This window comes from Brugia malayi, assembly GCF_000002995.4.
Source record: "Brugia malayi strain FR3 genome assembly, contig: Bm_012, whole genome shotgun sequence".
NCBI lineage: Eukaryota > Metazoa > Nematoda > Chromadorea > Rhabditida > Onchocercidae > Brugia > Brugia malayi.
In genome coordinates, this window is record NW_025062289.1 from 11,565 (window position 1) to 34,005 (window position 22,441).

The 22,441-nt window shown below is 27.8% G+C and overlaps 6 protein-coding genes across 6 annotated transcripts; 5 read left to right on the forward strand and 1 right to left on the reverse strand.

Annotated features, from left to right (window-relative positions):
* Positions 1-2,825: 2,825 nt before the first annotated feature.
* Bm5268 (Core-2/I-Branching enzyme family protein) lies at positions 2,826-5,340 on the forward strand (the record flags this gene model as incomplete). The annotated part of the gene is made up of 8 exons (XM_043082817.1): positions 2,826-2,919; positions 3,044-3,160; positions 3,238-3,275; positions 3,535-3,681; positions 4,163-4,197; positions 4,335-4,416; positions 4,803-4,953; positions 5,144-5,340. 8 exons carry the CDS (start codon positions 2,826-2,828, stop codon positions 5,338-5,340), a joined length of 861 nt encoding a protein of 286 aa, XP_042938751.1.
* A 183-nt stretch (positions 5,341-5,523) lies between these two features.
* Positions 5,524-6,119, forward strand: Bm18131 (Uncharacterized protein; the record flags this gene model as incomplete). The annotated part of the gene is made up of 2 exons (XM_043082818.1): positions 5,524-5,579; positions 5,825-6,119. 2 exons carry the CDS (start codon positions 5,524-5,526, stop codon positions 6,117-6,119), a joined length of 351 nt encoding a protein of 116 aa, XP_042938752.1.
* A 1,427-nt stretch (positions 6,120-7,546) lies between these two features.
* On the reverse strand, positions 7,547-8,458 carry Bm9269 (DNA polymerase epsilon p17 subunit, putative; the record flags this gene model as incomplete). Its single annotated transcript, XM_001892891.1, has 3 exons — positions 7,547-7,774; positions 8,023-8,181; positions 8,360-8,458. 3 exons carry the CDS (start codon positions 8,456-8,458, stop codon positions 7,547-7,549), a joined length of 486 nt encoding a protein of 161 aa, XP_001892926.1.
* A 3,000-nt stretch (positions 8,459-11,458) lies between these two features.
* Bma-abu-12.2 (Prion-like-, putative) lies at positions 11,459-12,974 on the forward strand (the record flags this gene model as incomplete). Its single annotated transcript, XM_043082819.1, has 3 exons — positions 11,459-11,624; positions 11,963-12,072; positions 12,912-12,974. 3 exons carry the CDS (start codon positions 11,459-11,461, stop codon positions 12,972-12,974), a joined length of 339 nt encoding a protein of 112 aa, XP_042938753.1.
* Positions 12,975-14,481: 1,507 nt separating this feature from the next.
* Bm17121 (Uncharacterized protein) lies at positions 14,482-15,251 on the forward strand (the record flags this gene model as incomplete). The annotated part of the gene is made up of 2 exons (XM_043082820.1): positions 14,482-14,545; positions 15,076-15,251. The coding sequence occupies 2 exons, from the start codon at positions 14,482-14,484 to the stop codon at positions 15,249-15,251; spliced, it is 240 nt and encodes a 79-aa protein (XP_042938754.1).
* Positions 15,252-19,238: 3,987 nt separating this feature from the next.
* On the forward strand, positions 19,239-22,071 carry Bm4165 (MGC80520 protein, putative; the record flags this gene model as incomplete). Its single annotated transcript, XM_001892893.1, has 10 exons — positions 19,239-19,363; positions 19,504-19,722; positions 19,855-19,981; positions 20,270-20,419; positions 20,503-20,652; positions 20,966-21,063; positions 21,182-21,265; positions 21,403-21,501; positions 21,748-21,895; positions 22,021-22,071. 10 exons carry the CDS (start codon positions 19,239-19,241, stop codon positions 22,069-22,071), a joined length of 1,251 nt encoding a protein of 416 aa, XP_001892928.1.
* Between the last annotated feature and the right edge of the window lie 370 nt (positions 22,072-22,441).

The following is a 22,441-nucleotide window of genomic DNA, read 5'->3' on the forward strand; positions in this document are numbered from 1 at the left end:
AAACATACGCCACACTGAAATCTTTTGCATCTGATAATTTATTATCGGCTTGATCAAATCGAATGAGAAACTTCTACAATTGTATTACCTTCTACAAAAGTAAACAAATATTGTTTATTACTTACTGAAAGTAATGAAATTGGAAAATTTTTATAGAAAAGGAATGCAAAAGTAATATTATTCTGCGACAATTAGCATGAAAAATAGTCATTCATCACCTTCCACTTAATTTAATAGCTCCTTAAGTGCTACAAGTTAATTTATCACTTTTATCACATATATTTAATACGTCATTCTATTCTATTAAGAGGAAACTTTTTTTAACCTTTCATACAAATTTATGTTCAAAATTAAATGATAGCTTCTATAACAAATTAAAGGTAATATCGTTAGTGAAATCAATGTATGTATTAGCAAAAGCTTAACTTTTCTCACAATTACTTTTTGCAATGCATTAAAAAATGTTTGAGGTTAATCGATGATATTTGATTTAATATAATTTAATTTTTTTTTTTTTTGATGTTTATTTTTATAATTAAGAAATGGTAAATTATCCTGAATGCATGATTGCATGATGCAATCCTTAAGCATGCATGCATATCAGTAACATATAAAAAATTTTTTAGTAAATTGCAAGCATTACAGGTATTAGAGATGTAATAATAATAGAAACAGTATTGTCACATCATTTCATTTCAGGTGGCCTTCATCTTGAATTCCATTTTGCTATCACTCAAAATAGATCCCAGTATATTTTTTGTTATCATTTCTTTCTGCAAATTAGCATTTACAGTTTCACTGATATAATAGAAAGATTATAATGCAAATTATGTTAAAGCAAACAGTGAAAAACAAATTTAAAATCCAAAAATTTCAGCTTTTTCTTTTTGTAAACTAAAATTTGAAAGATTTATTCATTCAATTTGTTTTTCTTTTTGAAATGAAAAGAATGAAACTTAACAAAGCAAAAGCAAAGCTTGCATATAAGAAACAACATCTATGATGGTAATGACATCAGTTTAACTTTTAAATAAAGTACTATTTAAATGTGTTCCTTCAAAATTTCTTTCAGAAATCCTTTGTTCCTTATTGAAAAAATTTTCAAATGTTGATAAAGTGCGCCTTGTTAACTTCTCTCGAAAAACTCTCGAAAAATCTTTATGTTTATTTATTAGCTTTTCGCTGATTCTTACAAGCTATACCTTTCTATTCGAATCAACATTTTTCATTTTTTTCATTTTTAAGTTTAAAAGTGTAAAAAAATTTTTTTCTACATTCCAAAAAAAATTTTACTAAATGATAAATAACTCTAAAATAATAAAACTTACTTCAATCAAATAATACCTTCTTTCGTCAGTTTCAATTTTCAGGAATGCAACAACAATTTTGACTTAGATTAAATAATTGTACATTTAGACAAACAGAAATGAACTGATAAGATGCGGAAGCGTAATGAAAAGATGAAGCCGGAATAAGTTATTTGTAGTGAAATTTTACTATACACATATTAATTACATGATTTCTCATTTATTTTTTATAGAAATATTTCGAAAAAAAAAAAATGCAATGCAAATAGTTTATTGCAATGCAAATAGATAGGCTAACGATCTAAATAATACTTATTACTTAGCTGACTAATAATTTAAGCAATATCACCTGATATGATTAACCTATTAATCAGTTTTCTTATCTTAATATTTCTTTAGCAATGTTCGTTGTGATTATAAATTAAATCATCCATCAAAGTGCATTATTAAAAGAAAATCTTTTCTTAAAAAAATTTCTTAAGTGCTAATATCTGTATGCAAAGCCCTATTAAACTAAGGTTCGATATATTAAAGATTGTTTACATTATGTTCAATCATTTCAAATATATTTCCATCAAACTAACTTGATGATTTCTTTTATCCAACCTGATATCACCGATATGTCACGAATTTGTCCTATTACAATAAAATATATATTACAATAAAATATCTTAATAGTTTTTAATGATTTGTAACATTTCAATCACAGCGCAAGAAAGATGTTGTTTATGTGTATAAAATCAATTTGATTACAAAGTTTTAATTTTAAAATATAGAAATTCAAAAAAAAATGAAATTTGATAGTTTAATAAATAATATATGTTATTAAAACTTCTAAATCTCTTAGTTTGAAAAGTTTTTATATTTGAATGTGTGCCTAAATCAAAAAATAGAAGAAATAGAAGAAATTTCAACACGTAGAAATTGTATCTTTTTATATTTTGGTATTCAAATTTATCAGATAATCAGAAACTTTGATAGAAAAATTTAATTCTAGTCAAGCAGATATAAATGAGTAAAATAAAATAATACAAAAGGAATACAAAATGCAAATTAAAAAAAGGAAAAAATTTAATTAGAAATCGATAAAAAATTTTTGAACTAATTGCGTGCCAAAACATTGAAGCAATTTATTTCTTTATTAAAATTTACAAGTTTGTTATTAAATAATTTAGAAGTCAACATTGCTTCATATCCATTCACAGAAAATTTTGAAAAAGATTTACCTGTAGAATAGTCTATAGAATAGAATCTTTTGTGTAATTTTGAAAACAAAATTTCATATTTATTAAGTGAATCATTTTTAATTTAACCATTTATAAGACAAAACCTGATCAGGTTTCAATAATTTATTTTCAGCTTTGCATAACAAATTTAAAATTCCATCTTCTCCTAAATTCTTTTTTCCCTCCCTTGTCACTTCATTAATTTCAATAATAATATAACTATCCATCATTTTGTACATTAATTGATCAACTAGCATGTTTCATCGTCCAAAGTGATATTTTCAGAATTTAAATGAAACCTGAAATGTTCTCGATAACTAACTTATCAGTCATTTCTCTACTTATTACAATTCAACTTCTGCTCATCTTCCATCATATTTATGTCTGTGAGTTTTGCAAAATTTTATCACTGGTAATTTCGGTATCATTTGGTACCTTTCTGAAAGTAGAAATTATTCTCACAATTATTTTTTGATAATATTTTTCACCAGCAGCTTTTACATTTTTTAGTAGGAGATGGTGAAGTAACTACGGTAACAGCACATGATGGACTAACTACAGAAACTCAACCGGATGGGTTAACAGCAGGAACTCAACCGGATGGACTAACGGCGGTAACTGAACAGGGTGCAGGAACTGATGAATCTATGCGTTTACTGCCTCTCATTCAAGAACATTCACCATCGAAAAAGATTGTGATGCAGCAATAACTGATCCGGCAGTAGCAACCGAATTAACTTCAGTAAATGAATTTCTATTACTGTTTTGCATAATCTTCAAATTTTGCTTTTATTTTTTTTATAGCAATTTATAAATTTATCTAACATTTGATGAATTTTAGATTTTCTTTTTAATTGATATATCTGCAAGATATTTTTATAAATTGTTTTAAAAATTACATATGTATATAAATAAAGATAACATTTTGAAATTTTTTTTTTCTATTAATAAAAAATTTGTGCAAAAATTTTTGTGCTGAAGTAATCAGGAAAATTTTTCAGAAACCATACACTGTTGATTCTGATAAAGCAGATGCAAATATTAGCAATTCATGTGAGGATATCAAACAACGTGGATTATATCCGGAAAATCCTGCAAGTGATGACGAGAAAGATTTTCCAATTGTTTTCATCCGAGTTGTTTACAGAGTAAGTTCATATGAATAATTTTTTTTTTACCGTAGAAAATAAAAATTTTCCACTAAATTTTAAAATTGTCATTACTATTTTATTTATATGTTTCCAATTTTCTTTCTTCAAATCGTCGTTTTTATTCAAATTTTCCTAAAGAATAGAAAATATACACAAAAAAAAAACAAACAAAGATTATACCATTCTTACTTTCATTTGTATTTCGAATTTAACAATTTGCAATTTAATGCACACTTACAAATAAATTATCATTGTTATCATCAAAATTTACAATGATAATTTGTACATTCGCTTAATATTTAATCAATCAAACATTTTTTTTTTTTTCTAAAAGATCGAAATATCATTTAAATAAAAAAAAAAAAGAGTTATTTTCTATTTGCCCTTGTATATGCTAACATTATTGCGAATTTGTAATGAATTTTAATTTAAATTAAAATTGATTGATAAATTAAAATAAAATTAAAAAATTTTTTAGGCCTATCACATCCAGGAATTGCTATTTAATTTGATGTATGCTCCACAGAATTTATATTGCTATGCGTTGGATAGTAAATCAAGTCCACTATTTCATGAACAAATGAGAAATTTGTCAAAATGTTTCCCAAATGTAATTTTAACTGAAAATGAATATGAAGTGGACAGTGCAGACATAATATGACTAAAAGTTATATGAAATGTTTGGAAACTGTATCAGAGAAACCTGCATGGAAATATGCTATCTTACTTCAGGTAAACAATAATTTATGACACATTTAGTAATTGCTTGAAAATTATAAAATTTAGCAAAAAAGTATTACAATTAATCTAACACACACACAAACACATATGCATGCACATGCACACACATGCAATACATGCACATACATGCATTCCATGCGCTGCTGCATAATTTATTAAAACAATTGTGCACAGTTTGAGAGAGCAATTTTTCAGCTAAAAATTCTTTTATATATATATATATATATATATATGTTTATTAAGTAAAGAAAAGAAGTCACTTCATTCAACTTAATTAATAACTTTTATTTTAATTAATAATTTTATTTTAATTAGTAATTTTATTCTAATTAAAGACATAACGAAAGATTCGCATAAAATGGAATGTATTTTTATAGAATGATGATTTCCCAATAAAAAGTAATTATGAATTGGTCAAAATATTGGATATACTTAATGGTAGTAATGCAATTAATGTTGGAAGACCATATCGTCATCGTGTACCGCAACATATCGATTGGAGTTATGCTGGTTTAAACCTTTTTAAAGGTTTGGTATAAATTTAATTTTGCAAAAATTTAAATTGAAATCTGATATTCTTCCCAAATTTTTACATTAATATTTTAAATTTTCTGCAAAAAGAAAAAAAAATAAAATACTATGGTAGTTGAATGAAATGATAATTTGATAATATTTTATCATTCCCATTGTCGTATTATGCATATAAATATAATTACAGATTCAAGCAAAAATGTTCCCGATTCACGTCTAAAACTTGCTAAAGGAAGTCCATCTGTTGCATTGTCGAGAGGTTTTGTAGAGTATGTAACGAATGAATTGAATTTAACAACACTTATTAACATTTTTGACTCGAAACCATTTGGAACTGATGAAATGATCTTCCAAAGTTTACATTCCGATGATGCTTTAGGTTAATTTTAATTTTAAACATAAAAGATTTCACAGAAAGACAGAAATTAGGGAAAAAAAGAACCATATAAGATGAAAATTATTCTTGAATTTAACAAAATATATTCAACAATGAAATGTTGCTTAGAATAAATGATCCAATTTCTAATATTAGACAAAATTTGAAATAAATAATTACTGCATTTACAGATGCTCCTGTGCTTTACAAGAAAATGCCTTGATGAACAAAGCGATTTTACCACTAGGTTAGTTCAAAAGTAATTTTAATCTAATATTTTCTACTATATCATCACAGAAATGATATCATTCAATAAAAGGAAGAATGTAATAATTTACAGATAGCATTGTTTGTAATCTCAAAATTTAATACTTTTATAATTTCTTATCCTTTTTTTTTCTCTTGTTTTATACAAAAAAAAAGTAAGTAAGTAAAGAAAAAGAATTATGAACTGATCATTAATTAGAATTAATTAATTGTAATATATAATAGATATGTATCGTGGTCCTGGTCAAATCGAACATGTAAAAGTGGCAATTATCGACATAGTGCATGCGTATTTGGTGTTGCTGATTTGAATCATTTGGAAAATATTCAGCATTTATTCGCTAATAAAATGTTATCAGAAAATGATTATGGAGCGATTGCTTGTTGGGCAATGCGTTTCTCTAAACGAATTGCAAGCAAATCAACTGTTGATTTCGAGAGTTACAAGCAAAGTCAAATTGTACGATTTAATCATGATAAAGAAATGTGGAGAAAAAATATATCAATGTTTGAGTGCTAAAAGATGAAATTAAAATGCTTATGTATTATTTTGAGGAAAAACTGAAGCAGTGATAAAATGTAAAGATAATGAATTATAAATTGCAAATGCATACTATTTAACAATTAGCACATCAATTAAACAAAACAAATGGGATATTATTGTAAGTCTTAACATCTTACTAACTAATCAATTTTGATAATGGCAAATTATAGCAAATATGAAAGAAGTTTTTAAATTGTCAGTATAAAAACTCGGTATCAACTATCAAATAAGACAAAATAGATTCAAGTATTCTTAATTAGTAATTTAAATAATCTTAACTCGATATCGACATTAAAATTTGATAGTAGCAGACACAAAGGAGTCAGAAGAAAAAAAAACATATTACAGCGATGAATAAAATATTTCTAAAAATATGAGAAGCGATGAAAATAAGGAAACCAAATGTAATGGTGACAGTATTTAATTAGAGTATTTGCAAAAGTCGATATTATAAAGAATACCTTGAATGAATGCGAAGAAAAAGAAATATATTTGTAAACATGTCCCAAACTGAAGAGTTATCGACCTTCATACAAGCAGTTCCTTTAAATAAAAAAACAAATCTTGATGCCCTAAATTCCATTGGGATTATTTGTAACTACAAAGACAAAACTTTCCTCATCTGTTAACAATTTGTTCTTGGGTGATATCACAAGAAATGATTGCTGACAACAAATTTGCGCCTCTTTTGTGCGCTAGGATTATCATGCTTTGTATCCGGTATGCATTTCATTCATCATTACTATGTTGTGTTTGAAATCGAATTTTTTATTTTGAAAATTAAAAATATAGCATAAAAAAAGGATACTATGAACAAAATAAAAGCAGCATATCATTTAGGTATATGATATAATCAAACAACATTTGGTTGAACATCAGTTCTTTACTGATTAGATCAATGACCAGAAACTCCACATGCAAATCTAAAACATTGTACATAGCTAAGTTCAGACTGCAGAAGTTTTTTGTCATCTACTCAACAAACCATTGTAGATGAGTGTTGTAGATGAGTGATATAAGGTCTCTCAAAAACAAAGCGATTAATATTTTATATAAAAAATCAGGCAAAAGTCAATAAAGTCTGATACGAGATCAGAGAATCAGAGATATGTGCAGAAGTAAACAAAATATGCATAGAAATTGAACAAGCGTCACTGGTGATATCTTTATACTCATAAAGTCTGAAATTTGAAATTCTCTCCCTTGGAAAAAGGAGTTCTGGAAAAAGTTTTCCCGTCAAACTTTAAAATGTCCACCTATTCAATGATAAAAAGATGAATAATTTACAGAGAAATATAAACAAGTCTACAAGTGTCTCTTGCCAGCAAAAATCAAAAGACACAACAAACAAACTATGAAAAATAATTCACAAGCAATGCCTGTCAATGACACTTCCTTTATACTTAATCATCATCATCCATAATAACATCTAACAACATTTTTTTTATTCCAGATTCATCTGAGGCAGTCGTGGAATTTGCAAGATCGGAAATTCCATCTCTCTGTGAAGCATTTCTTAGGATCTCTAGCATGGATGGATCATTATTTTGTCCACGTCCCGCTTTTCGTTTTTTCACTTCCTCATTCCTTTGCTGCTTGTTGGCTTTCCATATTTCCACTGCTTCCTTTACCTGCAGTTATTAAAATTAAAATAATATCCTGTGAACAGTATTAAGAAAGAAGACAAATGGATAAACGCCCGGTGATGAAAGATTGTGTTGGCTCACACATTCCTTTTTTATAGGCAAACTGGTCGGAGAGAAAACAAGAAAGGTCAAACGACAATCGTATTCCTTCTTTTATTCATTTCACCAGATCTATTTCTAGCAATCAGTAAATGCCAAAGACCTAATAAATATGAACTTTAATAAATGTGAACCGGTTTCTCCAACTCTTCACATTCCAAAACTCGCACCGCATTCAATACATCCAACGCAGTAACCGTCTTGCGTTTGTTAGATACTGCACATTCTTGAGCATACGTCGCAGCATGCAAAATGAAAACTGTTGCAGCACGAGCTATCGCTATTCGTGCATCCTACAATGTCAATAATTTTGATTCTATACTTCATAAGCTGTTTATTCATTGTTAAAATGGAAAAGGCTTCAAAAAGAAAAAAAAAAAAAGAACAAAACCAACAGCACAATGAATATTGATAAGAAAAAACAACAAAAAAGTCACAAAAACTCCATTCATCCTCTAAAATACTGCAAACCTTAGAAATGATAACACCAGGGGGTAATGCATCCTTCACTAAACGACCAATCACAGTTTGTGGCAGCCGCAAATCCTCAGCTACATCTCCGTCCGCCATTTCAGCAGTAACCTCTTTTTCTTAATAAAAAAAAAAAAAAAAGGAATCAAGACATTTTATTTAGTGTGGATAAATTGTAGCACAAATTTTAGTACATATTACTCCAAGAATGTATCACCACAAAAAGAAAGAAATATAAATCAGTTTTCAATCACTAATGAGAGACTAAAGAAATCGTATCTCATTGAAGTCAGTTTATGCAATATACAAACTGCGTATGTTACGTGATTACATCTCAACAGCAATCAAAAATGCATCATTTTAAAGACATCAGTCAAATTCTCTCTTCCAAATTAAAAATCCACATAATCCCATCCACTCACCTATTTCCATCTTCCCAAGTTGAATTCACTCAAAAAACTTTTCAAAAAAAACTTCCTATGCCGAATTTTAAGAATGTTAAAATTCGTAATATTAAAGTTCGCGCTTCCATTTGAAAAAATTATCCCACACTTTTTTTATCTTCTTTTTATGTGTGTGTGTGTTTTTCTGGCTTGTCTGTTATTGGATAATTTATCGTAATAATTTCAAAATGAAATTTCTATGATATATTTTTTTCTTCATATGGAATATTTTGAAAAAAATGAATAATTCGTTAGAAGATATTTTAATAGTTTATTTCCATTTTAATTGAACATTTAAATGATCACAAAGTAAAAATCAAAAGTTTTTACTATCATTTTGTGGACTATTCATTATACTAAACCATATGAATAAAAATTTAAAAAAAGAAAAAGGAAAACAGAAAAATTATTCTTCTTAAAAAAAAGTGGATTACTGAAGATTATTCGTAAAACCGGATTTCATCAATTTAAAAATTGTGCAGTGAAAGCGATAGTTCTTTCCTCTTTTTTCGTCCATTTTCTTTTCATTTAAAATTTTTTGGTGTAATAAAAGAATTCTTTCTGAAAAATGTGGAAACACGATACAGAGATCAAAGGTGAAATGAGATGCATAAGATATCACTCTCGAATGTTTTACAATATCAAACAAGTTTTCTTCGCAAATCTTACAGTGTAAAAATCATCTCAATCAATTTCTGATTAAAAATTTTTGAATTTAGTAAAGCAATTCTAAAAATACAGCTCAGAAAAAAAAATAAAACTAAAAAGATGAAGAATTCATTTGAAAATAATTGCAGATGTGTAACATCTGCAATTAATAATAAATTAATAATTTCTTAACTAAAGAAATTAATAATAATTTCTTTAATTTAAATTTGGGACGAAAATGAGCTAATAAATGTTATATGCATATAATAATGATAACTATTCAATTTTTTCATAAAACTAAAATTTAAACTCTCAAATTAGTCATCAAAGATCATTTAGTTAAGGTATAAGTAATAACAAAAATATTAGAGGTATGCTTGGAGATAATTCTGTCATACTGTGTTTTTTTTTTTCCTTTTTTTTTCATTTTGAAATTTATTCATAGCGTTAAATTTGAGTAGTTTAGTAAAAAGTTTCTTTTTGTGCTCTCCCATATCTATCATTTGTTACTTTTATAAATTCTTAAATTGTGACTCTTCTAAAGTTGCAAAGATTATTTTTAAGAATGGAAAATAGTTTATATTATTTTTTTTGTCTTTTTTGCTGCAAAAAAAAAAAAAAAAGAATGTTGGAAATCAGGATTGACCTTAGATAGATAAAAGTAAAATTAATTTAATAATTCCAACCCATTCATTTTAATTTGAAAGCTACCAATTTTCCGTTGCGTTTAATTTCAAACAAATAATTGAGGACGATCGAAGAAATTCTTGTTAACGATATTTGTATTTTATTCAATTTATTTATTTACAAGTGAAATATGATTGTAAAATTGTTTCCGACAATTCAGAATGATAAAACTTTGATAATGTTCATTTTTAATTATTTATTCAAATCAAATAAAAATTTTCATTGTCAAAAATTGCTTCACACTAATTTTTTTGTCTTTCTTACAATGGCTTTCTTTTTTTTTCTTTTTTTTTTCATCATGCAACATTGACTTAATTTTCAAGTCTTATAACCGGTTTAAAAAAAAGAGAAAAGGAAAAGAAGCAACAAAGGAAATTTTGAATTTATTCTCTGATAATAATATAAAGGTGTACCATTTGTCCATACATGAATCAGTTAAAAAAATTTTTTTTTCTTTTTTTAAATTTCTTCCTTTTTGATACATATAATGGAGTGATAATAGCATAGCAATTAGTGTTAATTAATAATAATATTAATTAATTTTTCTTATTAAAAATTAAAAACATCGTTCATAATGTTATGGAAATAAGACTTACAATACTAATTTCAAGTTTAAATCAAAAAAAAAAATCCTTTTTTTTTATTATCATTAACATTTCAATTATTCAAAAGTTACTTTATCCTTTACAGAATTCAATTGCTTTATTCGATTGAATTTTCAAATAAGAAAAAAGAAAAAAAAAAGGGAAAGACATTTTTCAAACAATGACAATTAATGATGATAATGAATGAAAAGACGGATATTATTGGTCAGTGTAAGGACAGAAATGAGGTGGAGTTGATGGTGAATCGAAATATATGATTAAACCGGTTACAATTGCTATTCAAAAGAGCCCATCGTTTCATTCTTTCTGGTTGTATTAAATTAACCAATCTGATCTCATCTAATCTAGTTCCTGGTTAACTTTTCATCTATTTCAATCTGGTTCTGTTAAACTTTTTAGCTATTTACTAATCTAATTCTCGAAAATATTTGTTCAAGACTTAAACCATTCATCTAAATATTTACTTCAAACTATCTATATTCAAGCTATCAATATTTCTAATCATATTCATTATGATATTACAAATTTCTATTCAAACAATCTATCATCAAGTATATTGTTGCAGTTATCTGAATTAAACTATTATATTATCTGAATTAAACTATTATTGAGAGAGAGAATTATCACTAAAATTTATTTATTTATTTACATCATTTCCATCATTCATATATTTGCTCAAAATAATGTGTGAATAGGAAAAGTGCTTCTTCTAACAAATGTATTCAGTGGTGACAATTATTGTACTTCTAACAGGACAAACAAATGGTCAATACGGTGAAATAGCATCACTAATTGGTGATTCTCTTACACCAGGACTTTTCGGCAGTGCAGCTAGCGGTTTAGCTGGAGCTGCTTCAGGTTTTCTCGGCAAAATTGGAACATGTTTGTTTTATTTCTCACAATAATGAAAATGTTTCATCTTGTTAGATAAATTTCACTTCAACAAAATATCTCAAAGATGAATTCGAGCATTATTTTTTTGACTAGTAATAGTTTATAAAATTATTTTTTACTTACCAATGAATGTAGTAAATTTGTCATAAAATTTTTGACATATTTAATTGATATTTAAAAGAGTACTCTTAAATTGTTATGCATAATTTAGGTTAAATATGATTTATTTTGTTTTGATACGAATGATTATCTTAGAGTAATAATCATGATAAACACATAAAACAGAAATAATCTGTTACAATGTTCGTTTCTTCCTTTTTTTTCAGTGTATCAAATTGCTCAAGGTGCATTACAATTAACAGGTACCGATGTTGGTATCCTGAATCAGGCTGCAGAAGGAAAATGGTTTAATAAAGTTGTTGAAGAAGCTAGAAATGTAAGTTCATTTCTAATTTTCTCATTTTGTAAAAAGGGTGCAAGAAATGAAAAAGTATTTCACAGTAACTGTAAATACTACTAATTAGCAAAAAAATATTTCTTTGATTTATTGAATTTTTAAAAAATTTGCATAAAAATGTCAGTGAGACTAAAAATGAAATTTTTAAATTAAAATTGAAATGTAAAAAGTCCAAAATTAGCAAAAAAGAAAAGCATTTAAACACAATTTTGCATAATAATAAAATATGAAAATAGGAAAAAGTCAAAGAAAAAAACAATTTTTTTTTGATTTTTTTTTTTAATTTTTGGTTGACCTTTTAAATTAAGATACTTTGAACATCCATTAATTAATTCTTAAAGAGAGCTCTTTCATATTCAGGTATATTTACTTAAAATAAAGAAGAAATAAATGTCATCCATTATATTTTGCATTCATGTATACCAAAAAGTTATGATAAAGTTAATTTATACCAGTGAGTATGCTAATGTATAACGATAAGTAAAGTCTAACCTTATCATGTCCTCTCTTTTAAAGTTTTATTGTTTTTTTCTCGTAATAATCAAAAATTTTATACAGTGTTTTCCTCTCTAACAGTAGCTGCTACAATTTCAATCAATAATTTTCCACTGAAATAATTTGAAAATTATTCAGAAAATTTTTTTAAAATACATTTTATTTCAATTTCCGACTTTAAAAAAGGTGCCATTAAATGTATGAAAGTGGCGGAAAACTATAATCCGTCTTTCATGTCGTAGAATTTGTTGTTAGTCTTTTCAAAAAAAAGAAAAAAAAAAACTCTTGCAAAAGTGGATCTTTTATGAGAAATTATATTCTAGGCTAATCGGGAAATTCAAGACACAACACTGATTGGTGCGTACATTACTTCAATTTTTATTTAGTTATTTCCATTTCCAATTTAAATACTTTTTAATTGTACCAAAGTAAAGTAATAATATTTGTTTGCTCTGAAACAAAAATTGGTGACCTTTTTCTTTAAGACTTATAATTAATTTATATTAACTCTAGTCACTTGAAATTTGTTGGCCGGAAATAGAAATCAGCCGGTTCGTTTGTTAGTAACACTTATCTTGGCCACTATCGATGTTTTGATGGCCTCTAAAATAACGAAAATAGCAAAAAGGCTAAATTACAGTTTTCCGTTTTTTTTCCATTTCGATTTTTTAAATTTTAACTGGAACAAAAAGCAAATATGTTAATGATGAATATATTAATATCCATAATGATAGTTAAATCACGAACACATGTTGGAGAAATATAACAGAATTTTCTGAAATTTCCATAAGTAGTAGGAAAATTAGTTCTCGGTGAAAATTAGGTGTCAAATTCATTATATCGTGTGAGAGGCGTAAAACTCATTCATCATTTAAAATGATAAAAAGATTTGAGAAATAAAGAATGAAAAAATAAAAAGGAGAGTAGATGGTAATACATTATTGCTCCATAACCTGTTCCGAAATTGTCAGTTTCGGGTTTTCACAAATTTTTAATCCTATTGTGACAATGTCAAAGTCCTAAACATCAAACTGTTCGAGCAAAAAATGATGAACGTGGAAAAAATTAAAATTGCAAATAAATTGAAGTTGAGGTTCCAATAATTCTACTTGATTCGAAAAAAAAAAATTAATTTTGGTAGCTAAATAAATGCACTTGCCTTTCAACATTTAGGTGATTTTGAAGACGAAAGAAATGTAAACCATTCCAGGAAATAGACTGCAACCCGATTACTCTCAGTTTGGCATTAATTTTCCGGCACCGGCACTAGTGACTATGACTAGTGATCATAATACATAATAAAATTCATGTCAAAATTTATTTTAATTATTATTTACTTAGAAAGAGACGAATAATTTAAACGGAAAAGAAAACCGAAATACTGTGAATGTAATTAGCGTCAATGAAAACGGAGAAGAGATTAATCATACTGAAAATAGAGAAAACACTGAAGCGGTTAGCATGAATAAAATTTTAACAGTAATAATCATGAACATGAAAGGACGATTTTAGTACTAAAAACAAATTTTAGTAAAATTTTCAAAAATCAAATTAACTCAATTTCTATGTGATCTCTCTAATCTTCTGCAAAGTTCTAAAAAAAAAAAAAAACAGGCAGTAAACAATCTTCGAAGACTTAAAAAAAATTATGAAAAAATATGTTTCATAAAATCATTTATTAAAATTACAAAATACAATGAATTGCAGATATTTTCAGGATAAAAAATTAGAGTTCACTGAAGAGAAATTAGCAAAATTACAACGATTTATTACATTGTTACATGAAAGTAACATAACAGGAAATGACTTAAGTGAGTTGACACAAATGCTCGAAGAAGAAAGAATGAAAATCAGTCAAATCAACAACAACCGAATCTCGAACTGTTTTCACTAATGCTACTTCAGCAGATATCACTACAACTTCAACACTTCAACAAATATACAACGAGACAAGGTGGTTAATTTATTTGCAATTCTCTCAATTTTCAAATTCTTTATCGCTTCTCCAATTCTTGAAGTATTTATTGACATTTAAAGAGTTTTCGAGGATTCATTTCAGTATTCCAAATGTTTCTTCATCAGTAAAAAAAAAAATGTCAGTGTTGTCTTTTTGACATTGTCTTCGATATTTAGAGAGTTTTGAAGACTTAGCAAGTATATCAATATTATGTTGCAATATCAAATTTTAATTTTAAAATTAAACTAGAATTGTTTACAGCAAAACTTTCATCACCGCTCCGCCAATAACCTTTCAACATACAGAAACAGGTGATGTTATTGATAACGAAGATAATGATCTACTTCCATTTTCTACTTCAAGATCAAGAGCAGTAATCACTGATTTATTTATATTTACAAAGTAGCAAATTTATTACTCAGTGGGAATTTAAAATTTTTGAATGACAAGAAATACTTCAGATAATTGTTTTATTTACTAAAGAGCAGCTATGATCAAATATCAAAGTAGACAACCTACAATCAATTCAGTATTGGCAACTATTTATCGTCCCAGGAAATATCCTCGTCGTATAGCATATCAAGCACTATTACCGTTTGTCACCAGTGCTACTCATACTGCAGCTAACATAGAGAAGCCAAAGCAGTTAGAAGTAAAGATGAATGAAAGAGCAATTCAACAACTTCACTTAACAAGTATTTCTTGACAAAAATTCATATTTAATTTATTTCTGTTATTTATTAATTGCAATTATTATGAAAGTGTATGATTCCTTGAAACTGAAACTGTTAGTTAATCTGTCTGAGAGAAAATAGCTTTTGATTTGAAACCAGTAAGTACAATTTTCTCTTTTGTTCAAGAATTCTTAAAAATTTCTTACAGTAATGAATTGAGTAATGTTCATACAAAAGCTGATAAAAATTATTCGCAACCTATAAATGTCATTAAATCCTACCCTCCACACATGTCCTCTTTAGAAGGTCATAATACTAATAATGGGTTATAGACCCATCAGAATCCTAAATATATTCTTGGAGAGCCGAATTCATATTTTAATTCAAACGCTGATCCATTCATCTTACCTTTTTAAATCGAAATCCATCATGAAATTTGCTAATTGGCTTTGATATTTTATTATTGGCTCATTATAAAATTATTTGTAAAAAGTTGTGCATTTGTTAGGTGTATACGTGTTACCAATCCGTTCATTGTTTTTCAAAATGAATTATAAATATAGAAATTTTAAATTTATCAATTTTAAAAATGAACATTGTGGCAGATTAATAATGAAAATTAGCACTATGAAAGTAATATTTAATGGTTTCAACAGTTTTAGCAACGAAACAAGATAACCGTCTAGACAAGAATAACAGAGAAAAAAACTAGAGTCTATTTGCCAATTTTTGATAAAATAACTGCTGGTAAAAGTATGGCTATAGCGAATTCTTTAAAGAAAATCGAGAGAGACTGAGATCGATAGTAGATGTATAAAAAATGCTGGATTTTAACTGAAAATGAAATGTACCTAAGCCATACCTGATTCTAAATCTGACCTTTAAATCTAAAAGAACAAAGACATTAAGCAATAGTGTATTATTATGAATTATTAGAGTAATAAATGAAGTAATTAAGGTTCTGATCACTTCATCTTTTCTTTGGTCTGTTCCCTTCATATTAGCACCGTTACACAATCTCATGTTTTTAAATCTTAGCTGTCATCGAATATACAAACAAAAGTTGCATTAATTATTCATTAAGTGAAATGAAAAGGGACTGAAACGAATTTCCTAATAGCAAGTATGGAAGAATGCTTGAAGCTAAGCATCAGCGTCACAAAAAGGCTTAGAAGATTGAGTCGATCACAGCTTCTCAACAATTATCTCTTTCATAATTATCTATTTTACTACTATCTTTAAGAGATGAGACAATCTTACCAGACATTAACAATTTCACCTTTCTTTTCTTATCTTTATCTTTCTATTCACTCCTACGAATGACATTCTTTCTTTCCAAGTCTACTTGTCAACCACTTATGACTCAACACTTTCCACATTTCAAAACGATTAATGTTTAAACTATTTTCAATAATCTTTTAAACTATCTTAAGTTATTTATAAATTGATATTACACAACTTTTTGTACCTTTATCCAATCAGTCATCCAGTTTCCCTTGTAAATAAGTATTAGTCAATATAACTGATAAGCAAAACTTTCTGTGGTATTTTAAAAACTTATTTACAGGAAAAGAAAAAATGAAACATTTGTACTAGAACTGCTGTTAGATATAATAAAAGTTAGGTAGAATTTATTGTTGTTAACCAAAATAAAAGCTCAAATACCTTGCGTATTTTCAATTGCATTTACAAAACATAATTATTGTTAATATCTTCCATATTCAAATTATATAAATGAATATGCAATATAAATGTTGCGTCTGTAATGTTCTGCAGTTATTACATGATGTATTGATTTGTATCTGATAAAAATCTAATAACAATGACAACTCTTCGAGTTGCAATGAAATTGATTTAATCATAAAATCATAATCTTTTAACTGATTACATATTCATGTATCCTATTTTAATAATCTTTTTTTAAATAGTTAACTTCAATTTGTAATGTAAATTGAAGTTTAAAAATTATTGCCTAAATTCTGGTTTTCGATTCAACCACTGATGAATCATTGAAAAATGAAAAAGGAATAAGTGTTGAGAAAAGATGTTTGTTGAGTAGCTCAAGAAATATCGGATTAGAATATGACACACTTATCATAAATGACCCGATTTCAACACATCCCTCACAATTATCAATAAAAATTGCTCTCAACATTTTTCACCTCCACAGCTAGTCATTTTCTTCTGTTTCTATTTTATTTGTTATTTGTATTTAAGATTCTCTTTCTCGCTATTCTTTCCTGTTTTGATCAGTTAAAAAAGAAACCGGACATAATGAATGGTTAGAGCTCAAAACCTACGGAAGATATAATGCATCGAAATATGTACTCATCTACTATTTACTACTTCTTAATAAATCTCAGGTATCTGTAAAGTATCTTTTGAATGATTGCTTCAAAATCAGAAAAAAATTAATACAAACTAAAGATGTCAATGCAGATTTCTGTTACTCTAAGCTTATTAATTTGCCTGAAAAAAATCATCAGTATAACAGCTTTAGATTTTGTCTTTTAATAGTTACACTTACAATATTCATTTTATTAGCACATTCAATTGATTTCGAACAGATAACTGACTAACACTATACATAAATTAATCATAAACAACAAATTGCAAAGTTGTAATATCTATTTTCGAAAGATTCTAGAGAAACGAAGAATTTTTTTTCTTTTAAAAGACATTATCGGACTTTTAGTAAAAGAAGCAAATCTAATCTCTCATATCCTTCTCCTTCTTCATTATTTGATAGAATTTCTATTAACATCACTTCATGCCACTATAATAAAGTCTCGAAAACTATTTCCATCTGCACATCTCAGAATTCACCTGAAATTATTCCTTAACTCAGACAAAACTGAATTAAGTGATCAGAACAGACCAAGAGATAGAATAAAAACAGAATAAATTAAGCGTTTAAATTTCAAAAAAAAAAAAGAAAGAAGGAAAAAGTAATTGGGTAGTTCTATAATTATTTATCTGGAATTATTTTATTTGATGTTACAACTCTATTAAATTGTATGACTTCAAATTTAAAATTTGATTTAAAAGTTTTTCACTTATAGCCAATTTTATTTTTCATCATTAAAAAAAGAAAAAAAAGACTGCTTGTTCTCCTTAGGCACTCTCCTTGTGCTCTTCATTCAGCCTACCAGAATTCCCGCGGTCAAAACGAGGTCAGATTTGAAATCACTACTTCCACTCAATAATTGCTGACTGTTGCAGCTCTAAGAGAGTTTTACAAGTAGCTTCAATGGTAATTGTATCATTAATGACTAACCTTTTTACCTGTCCAGAACTTACCTTTTACTGGTAGTTCCCTGCAAAATAATCTAATCATATCTTAAAAGAAATCTAAAAATCTAAAAAAATCTAATTTTAAAACCTAATCATTACTTTTACACATAACTATACATCACGATTACGTCTTCTCAATCACTTTTTTCTTTCTTCATACAGTTATTCTGAATTATTATTATTAGCTATCGTGTATATCTTTATGAGATAACGAATAACATCCTTTTTGTTTTTTAGAAAATTTATAACTTCAATTTTTTGTTTCATCAGTTATTACGACCATAATTTCGTGTTATCATCATTGCTATGTCCTACTCTTTGTTATCATTGCTATGTTATCCTTTTTTTCAGATTTACATCTCAACAAATTCAAGTATTAAATCGTTGAATTGGTTGTGAGATTAGTTTATATCAATTATTAATGGGAGACATCAATTTCGGATCTACAGATATCCACTGAAATATTTGGTTTTGGTCTAACAAAGTGTAAATACATTTTTTTTTCGATGTGTTGTGTTGAGAAGTGTAACCACATTATGATTAGAAGGATTACATCTAAAATACGAAATGAATATTTGATTCAGTGCAAAATTCGTAGCTTTTGAGTATTTACGTAATGTAGTAAATCTCATTATTTCCTAAAAAAATTAAAGCCACCACCCTTCTCATAACCATTTTTTTATAGTTACGGTTATTTGAAGGAGTTTCTATCTTCTGTTGCAGAAATGAGATGTGAACTCTCAACATCTACAGGTCAGAATTCACCTGCTTGTTCAGCGCAGAGTTCACCATATTCCTCTAACATTAGTGAATCGGAAATTGATATTTCATCATTATCAAGGCATTCGTCGTAAGTTTTTCGGACAGAACAAAAAAACGTTCACCGTTAAATTTTGGGCAAACATTTTGCGGAATTCGTTTTGCATATTTGAATATTTACATACTTGAATATTTTGTTCAAATTTATTAGTAGATTAGTGCTGATTTCAGGTGTTCATCATTAAATCAACAAAATGCATTGTCGCTGCCAACAGTAACAACAAATGCTATTTCTCCTAACCTACTTTTAAATGGAGGATGTCGAAGTGTCTCAAGAACCGATAATAATGGAAGGGTCGAACAAGATGGTGCAGCACGCATTCGCCTATCTTGTGCTCCCGATAGTGCAAGTGATGACGATGTAACTGCAGAAGATAGTAGTAGTAGGAGGTAAACATTAAATTGGGGCCTGGTTGAATTGCGGAAAATTTTTTTTTCAAAATTTTTCAAATTGAAGATTTTGTATTCAGAATTTCATGTTTTGTATTACATGAAAATATGTAATTCTTTTTCTTGGCTTAGTTTTGATGGACATTTTCGTTTTGAACGACAAAGCATTATTGAATTAAGCGGAATTAAATGGCGTTCACTCAATGGTATTACTGGAAGTGGGAATGAACCAGAACGAAAAACTTCTCTGCCACGTACTGTAAGCATTCAATTACTTACAAATTAAGAATTGAAAATGCATTATTGTGTTATGCTAATTGTCATAAAATTGTGAGTTATTGTCAGTATTAACTAAAATTATTGTATGAATGATATTTAACCTTCTTAAAAAAACTCTTAAATTACTTCACAAGTCGTTGCATTTCTTCTATTATAAATATAATACAAAATATATTACTATTACAAATATATGGCAATTGTATTATCAGTTTTTCCCAATTTATGTATTTTTTTTACAACTGATAAAATTATTTTTGGCTGCTTATAGTTCACACCATCGCCCAGCGTTTCGGGACGATCATCACCAGCATGTCATCCGGTACCTTCGCATTCACGTGTTGCAAATATACGTCGAGAAAGCAATTGCTCAATTGAAAGCGAACTTGCCCATGAAAGACTAATGCAATTCGCTCAGCAGGTAGAGATGTTAGATCATTGAACGAATATTGTTTTATTATATATGTATATGCTCATCCATATTTCTTCTAACCTTTGGTTTAGGTGTCTTTGGGATTCGATGATTTCAGTATCGGTGGTAGTGGAGAACGAAAGAGAACACATTCCCTGTCGGAACCAATTTCTGTTTTAACGAATGCTTTTATCCCGCACAGTTGCTCACCGTCACCGACACGATCAGTTGATATACAGAAGGTTTAGTTTGAAAATTTTAAGTATATCAAGACTATAAAATTTTGTTGCAAGGAAATAACTAGTGGAGGAGCAGAAGATATCTTTAAAGCTTGATTTAATTGAGTCGTCGCTATATCACATTTGAGACCATAGTTCTGAATTTGGATCATATACATGATTTATTTCTTATTAGGTTTCTTATGAGAACAGTTATCCTGTCATGTGATTGCGTGATTGTGGAGTCATTTTATTGTTCTCATAGGATGAATTTTGAAGTTACATTACGTTTTTATTTTGCACTGAAGAGCATGCAGAGTTAAAGTTCTTTCTTCAGCAGTGTTATTCGCCCTCCACGCAACAGGTTGTTCGCAACAACATCACTTATTCTCCTAGTCCAAGTCCAACACCGAGTCCTACACGACATACAATGCGGTATACATATTGGTTCTATTTAAAAAGTTAATGTAAAATTTTCATGTTTTGTTTTTATTTCTTTTAACAGCGAAGTACATATAACTTTGGACTGACTATATACTTTCATTATTTCTAGAAGTCTGAGTCCAATAGCCGTCCGTCAAGTAATAAAACGTCGATATACCAGTTCAGCTGATTGTGAATTGGATTCTGATCAACGGTAAGCGCGGTACCTTTCTTTCGCTTTTATTCATTTAAATTATAACAAAGAAAATTGTTTAAAAAAATATTATTTATCATGAAAAAAAATTATTTAAGAATGAAAAAGAACTGTTAAAAACATTATTTAATTTGCAGAGTAGCGAAACGACTTTGTCATCAGCCTCACATTATAAGTCGTGGTTGTGTTTCTCCACTTGCATTGGAAAATTCGGCAAATTCCTTGGAATCAGCAGTGTAAGAAGTCAATTATATTTTGAAATGTATTTTTAAAGTTGTATTAATCTTTTGCTAACCTTAGCAGAACTTCAGCATACTATATCTAGATTTTATTTTTTATCAAATTTAATTCGTTTTTTAATAAATTACACAAAGCGATTGGTTTTCTAACAGAAGATTAGTAGATGCATGATTTTTCTGTAGAGAAAGATATCCATCTTGCATTATAAGTGATTTGTGATGAATATAGCAAATCATTTGAAGTATATCTCCGGAATTGGCGAATCCATTTTCCTTTCGTTTTTCCTCTCGTCTTCTTGTTGATCCAGCAATTGAAGCCAAAATGCCTCCTCCTTCTATGGAACTGGACGAAGATGGCGATTCAGTCAGTGAACAGAGAACGGGTTCAGAGGTACTGTTGATTTTAAAAATGAATTATTTTTTCTGTGGACTATAAATTTAGATTAGAGATGTTTTTTTTTTTTTTGTTTTTTGTTTTTCATTTTTGTGGATTTAATCTTAATCTCAATTTTTGAGGAATTGAGTGAAGCGGGTAAAGCTGCACAGACGAAAAAAACGAGTAACTGAATTAATGAAATTGATTGGATACTAATGCACATGTTGCAGATTTCTTTCACCTTTTTTTTTTTTTGCTCTTTATTTGCTCATTTTTCTTAGCGGGCGTTCTTTTTCCAAATTGTTCTAATTTTAATTTTATAATCGATGTTTTCAAATTACTTTCCATATTATAATAGATTTCCTCTCTCTTTTTTTGGGTTACTGTCCTATTTCAGTTTTATTCTTATTTCACTTCATCTCTCTCTCTCTCTCTCTGCAAAGCTGAAACAATGTTTCACGTTTCACTTACATATCGCTTCTCTTTTTAGAATTCATTTCTGATTCATTCCAGAACTTCTTAGTTCTTGCCTGCAATTTTATTATCATATTAATTTAAAGA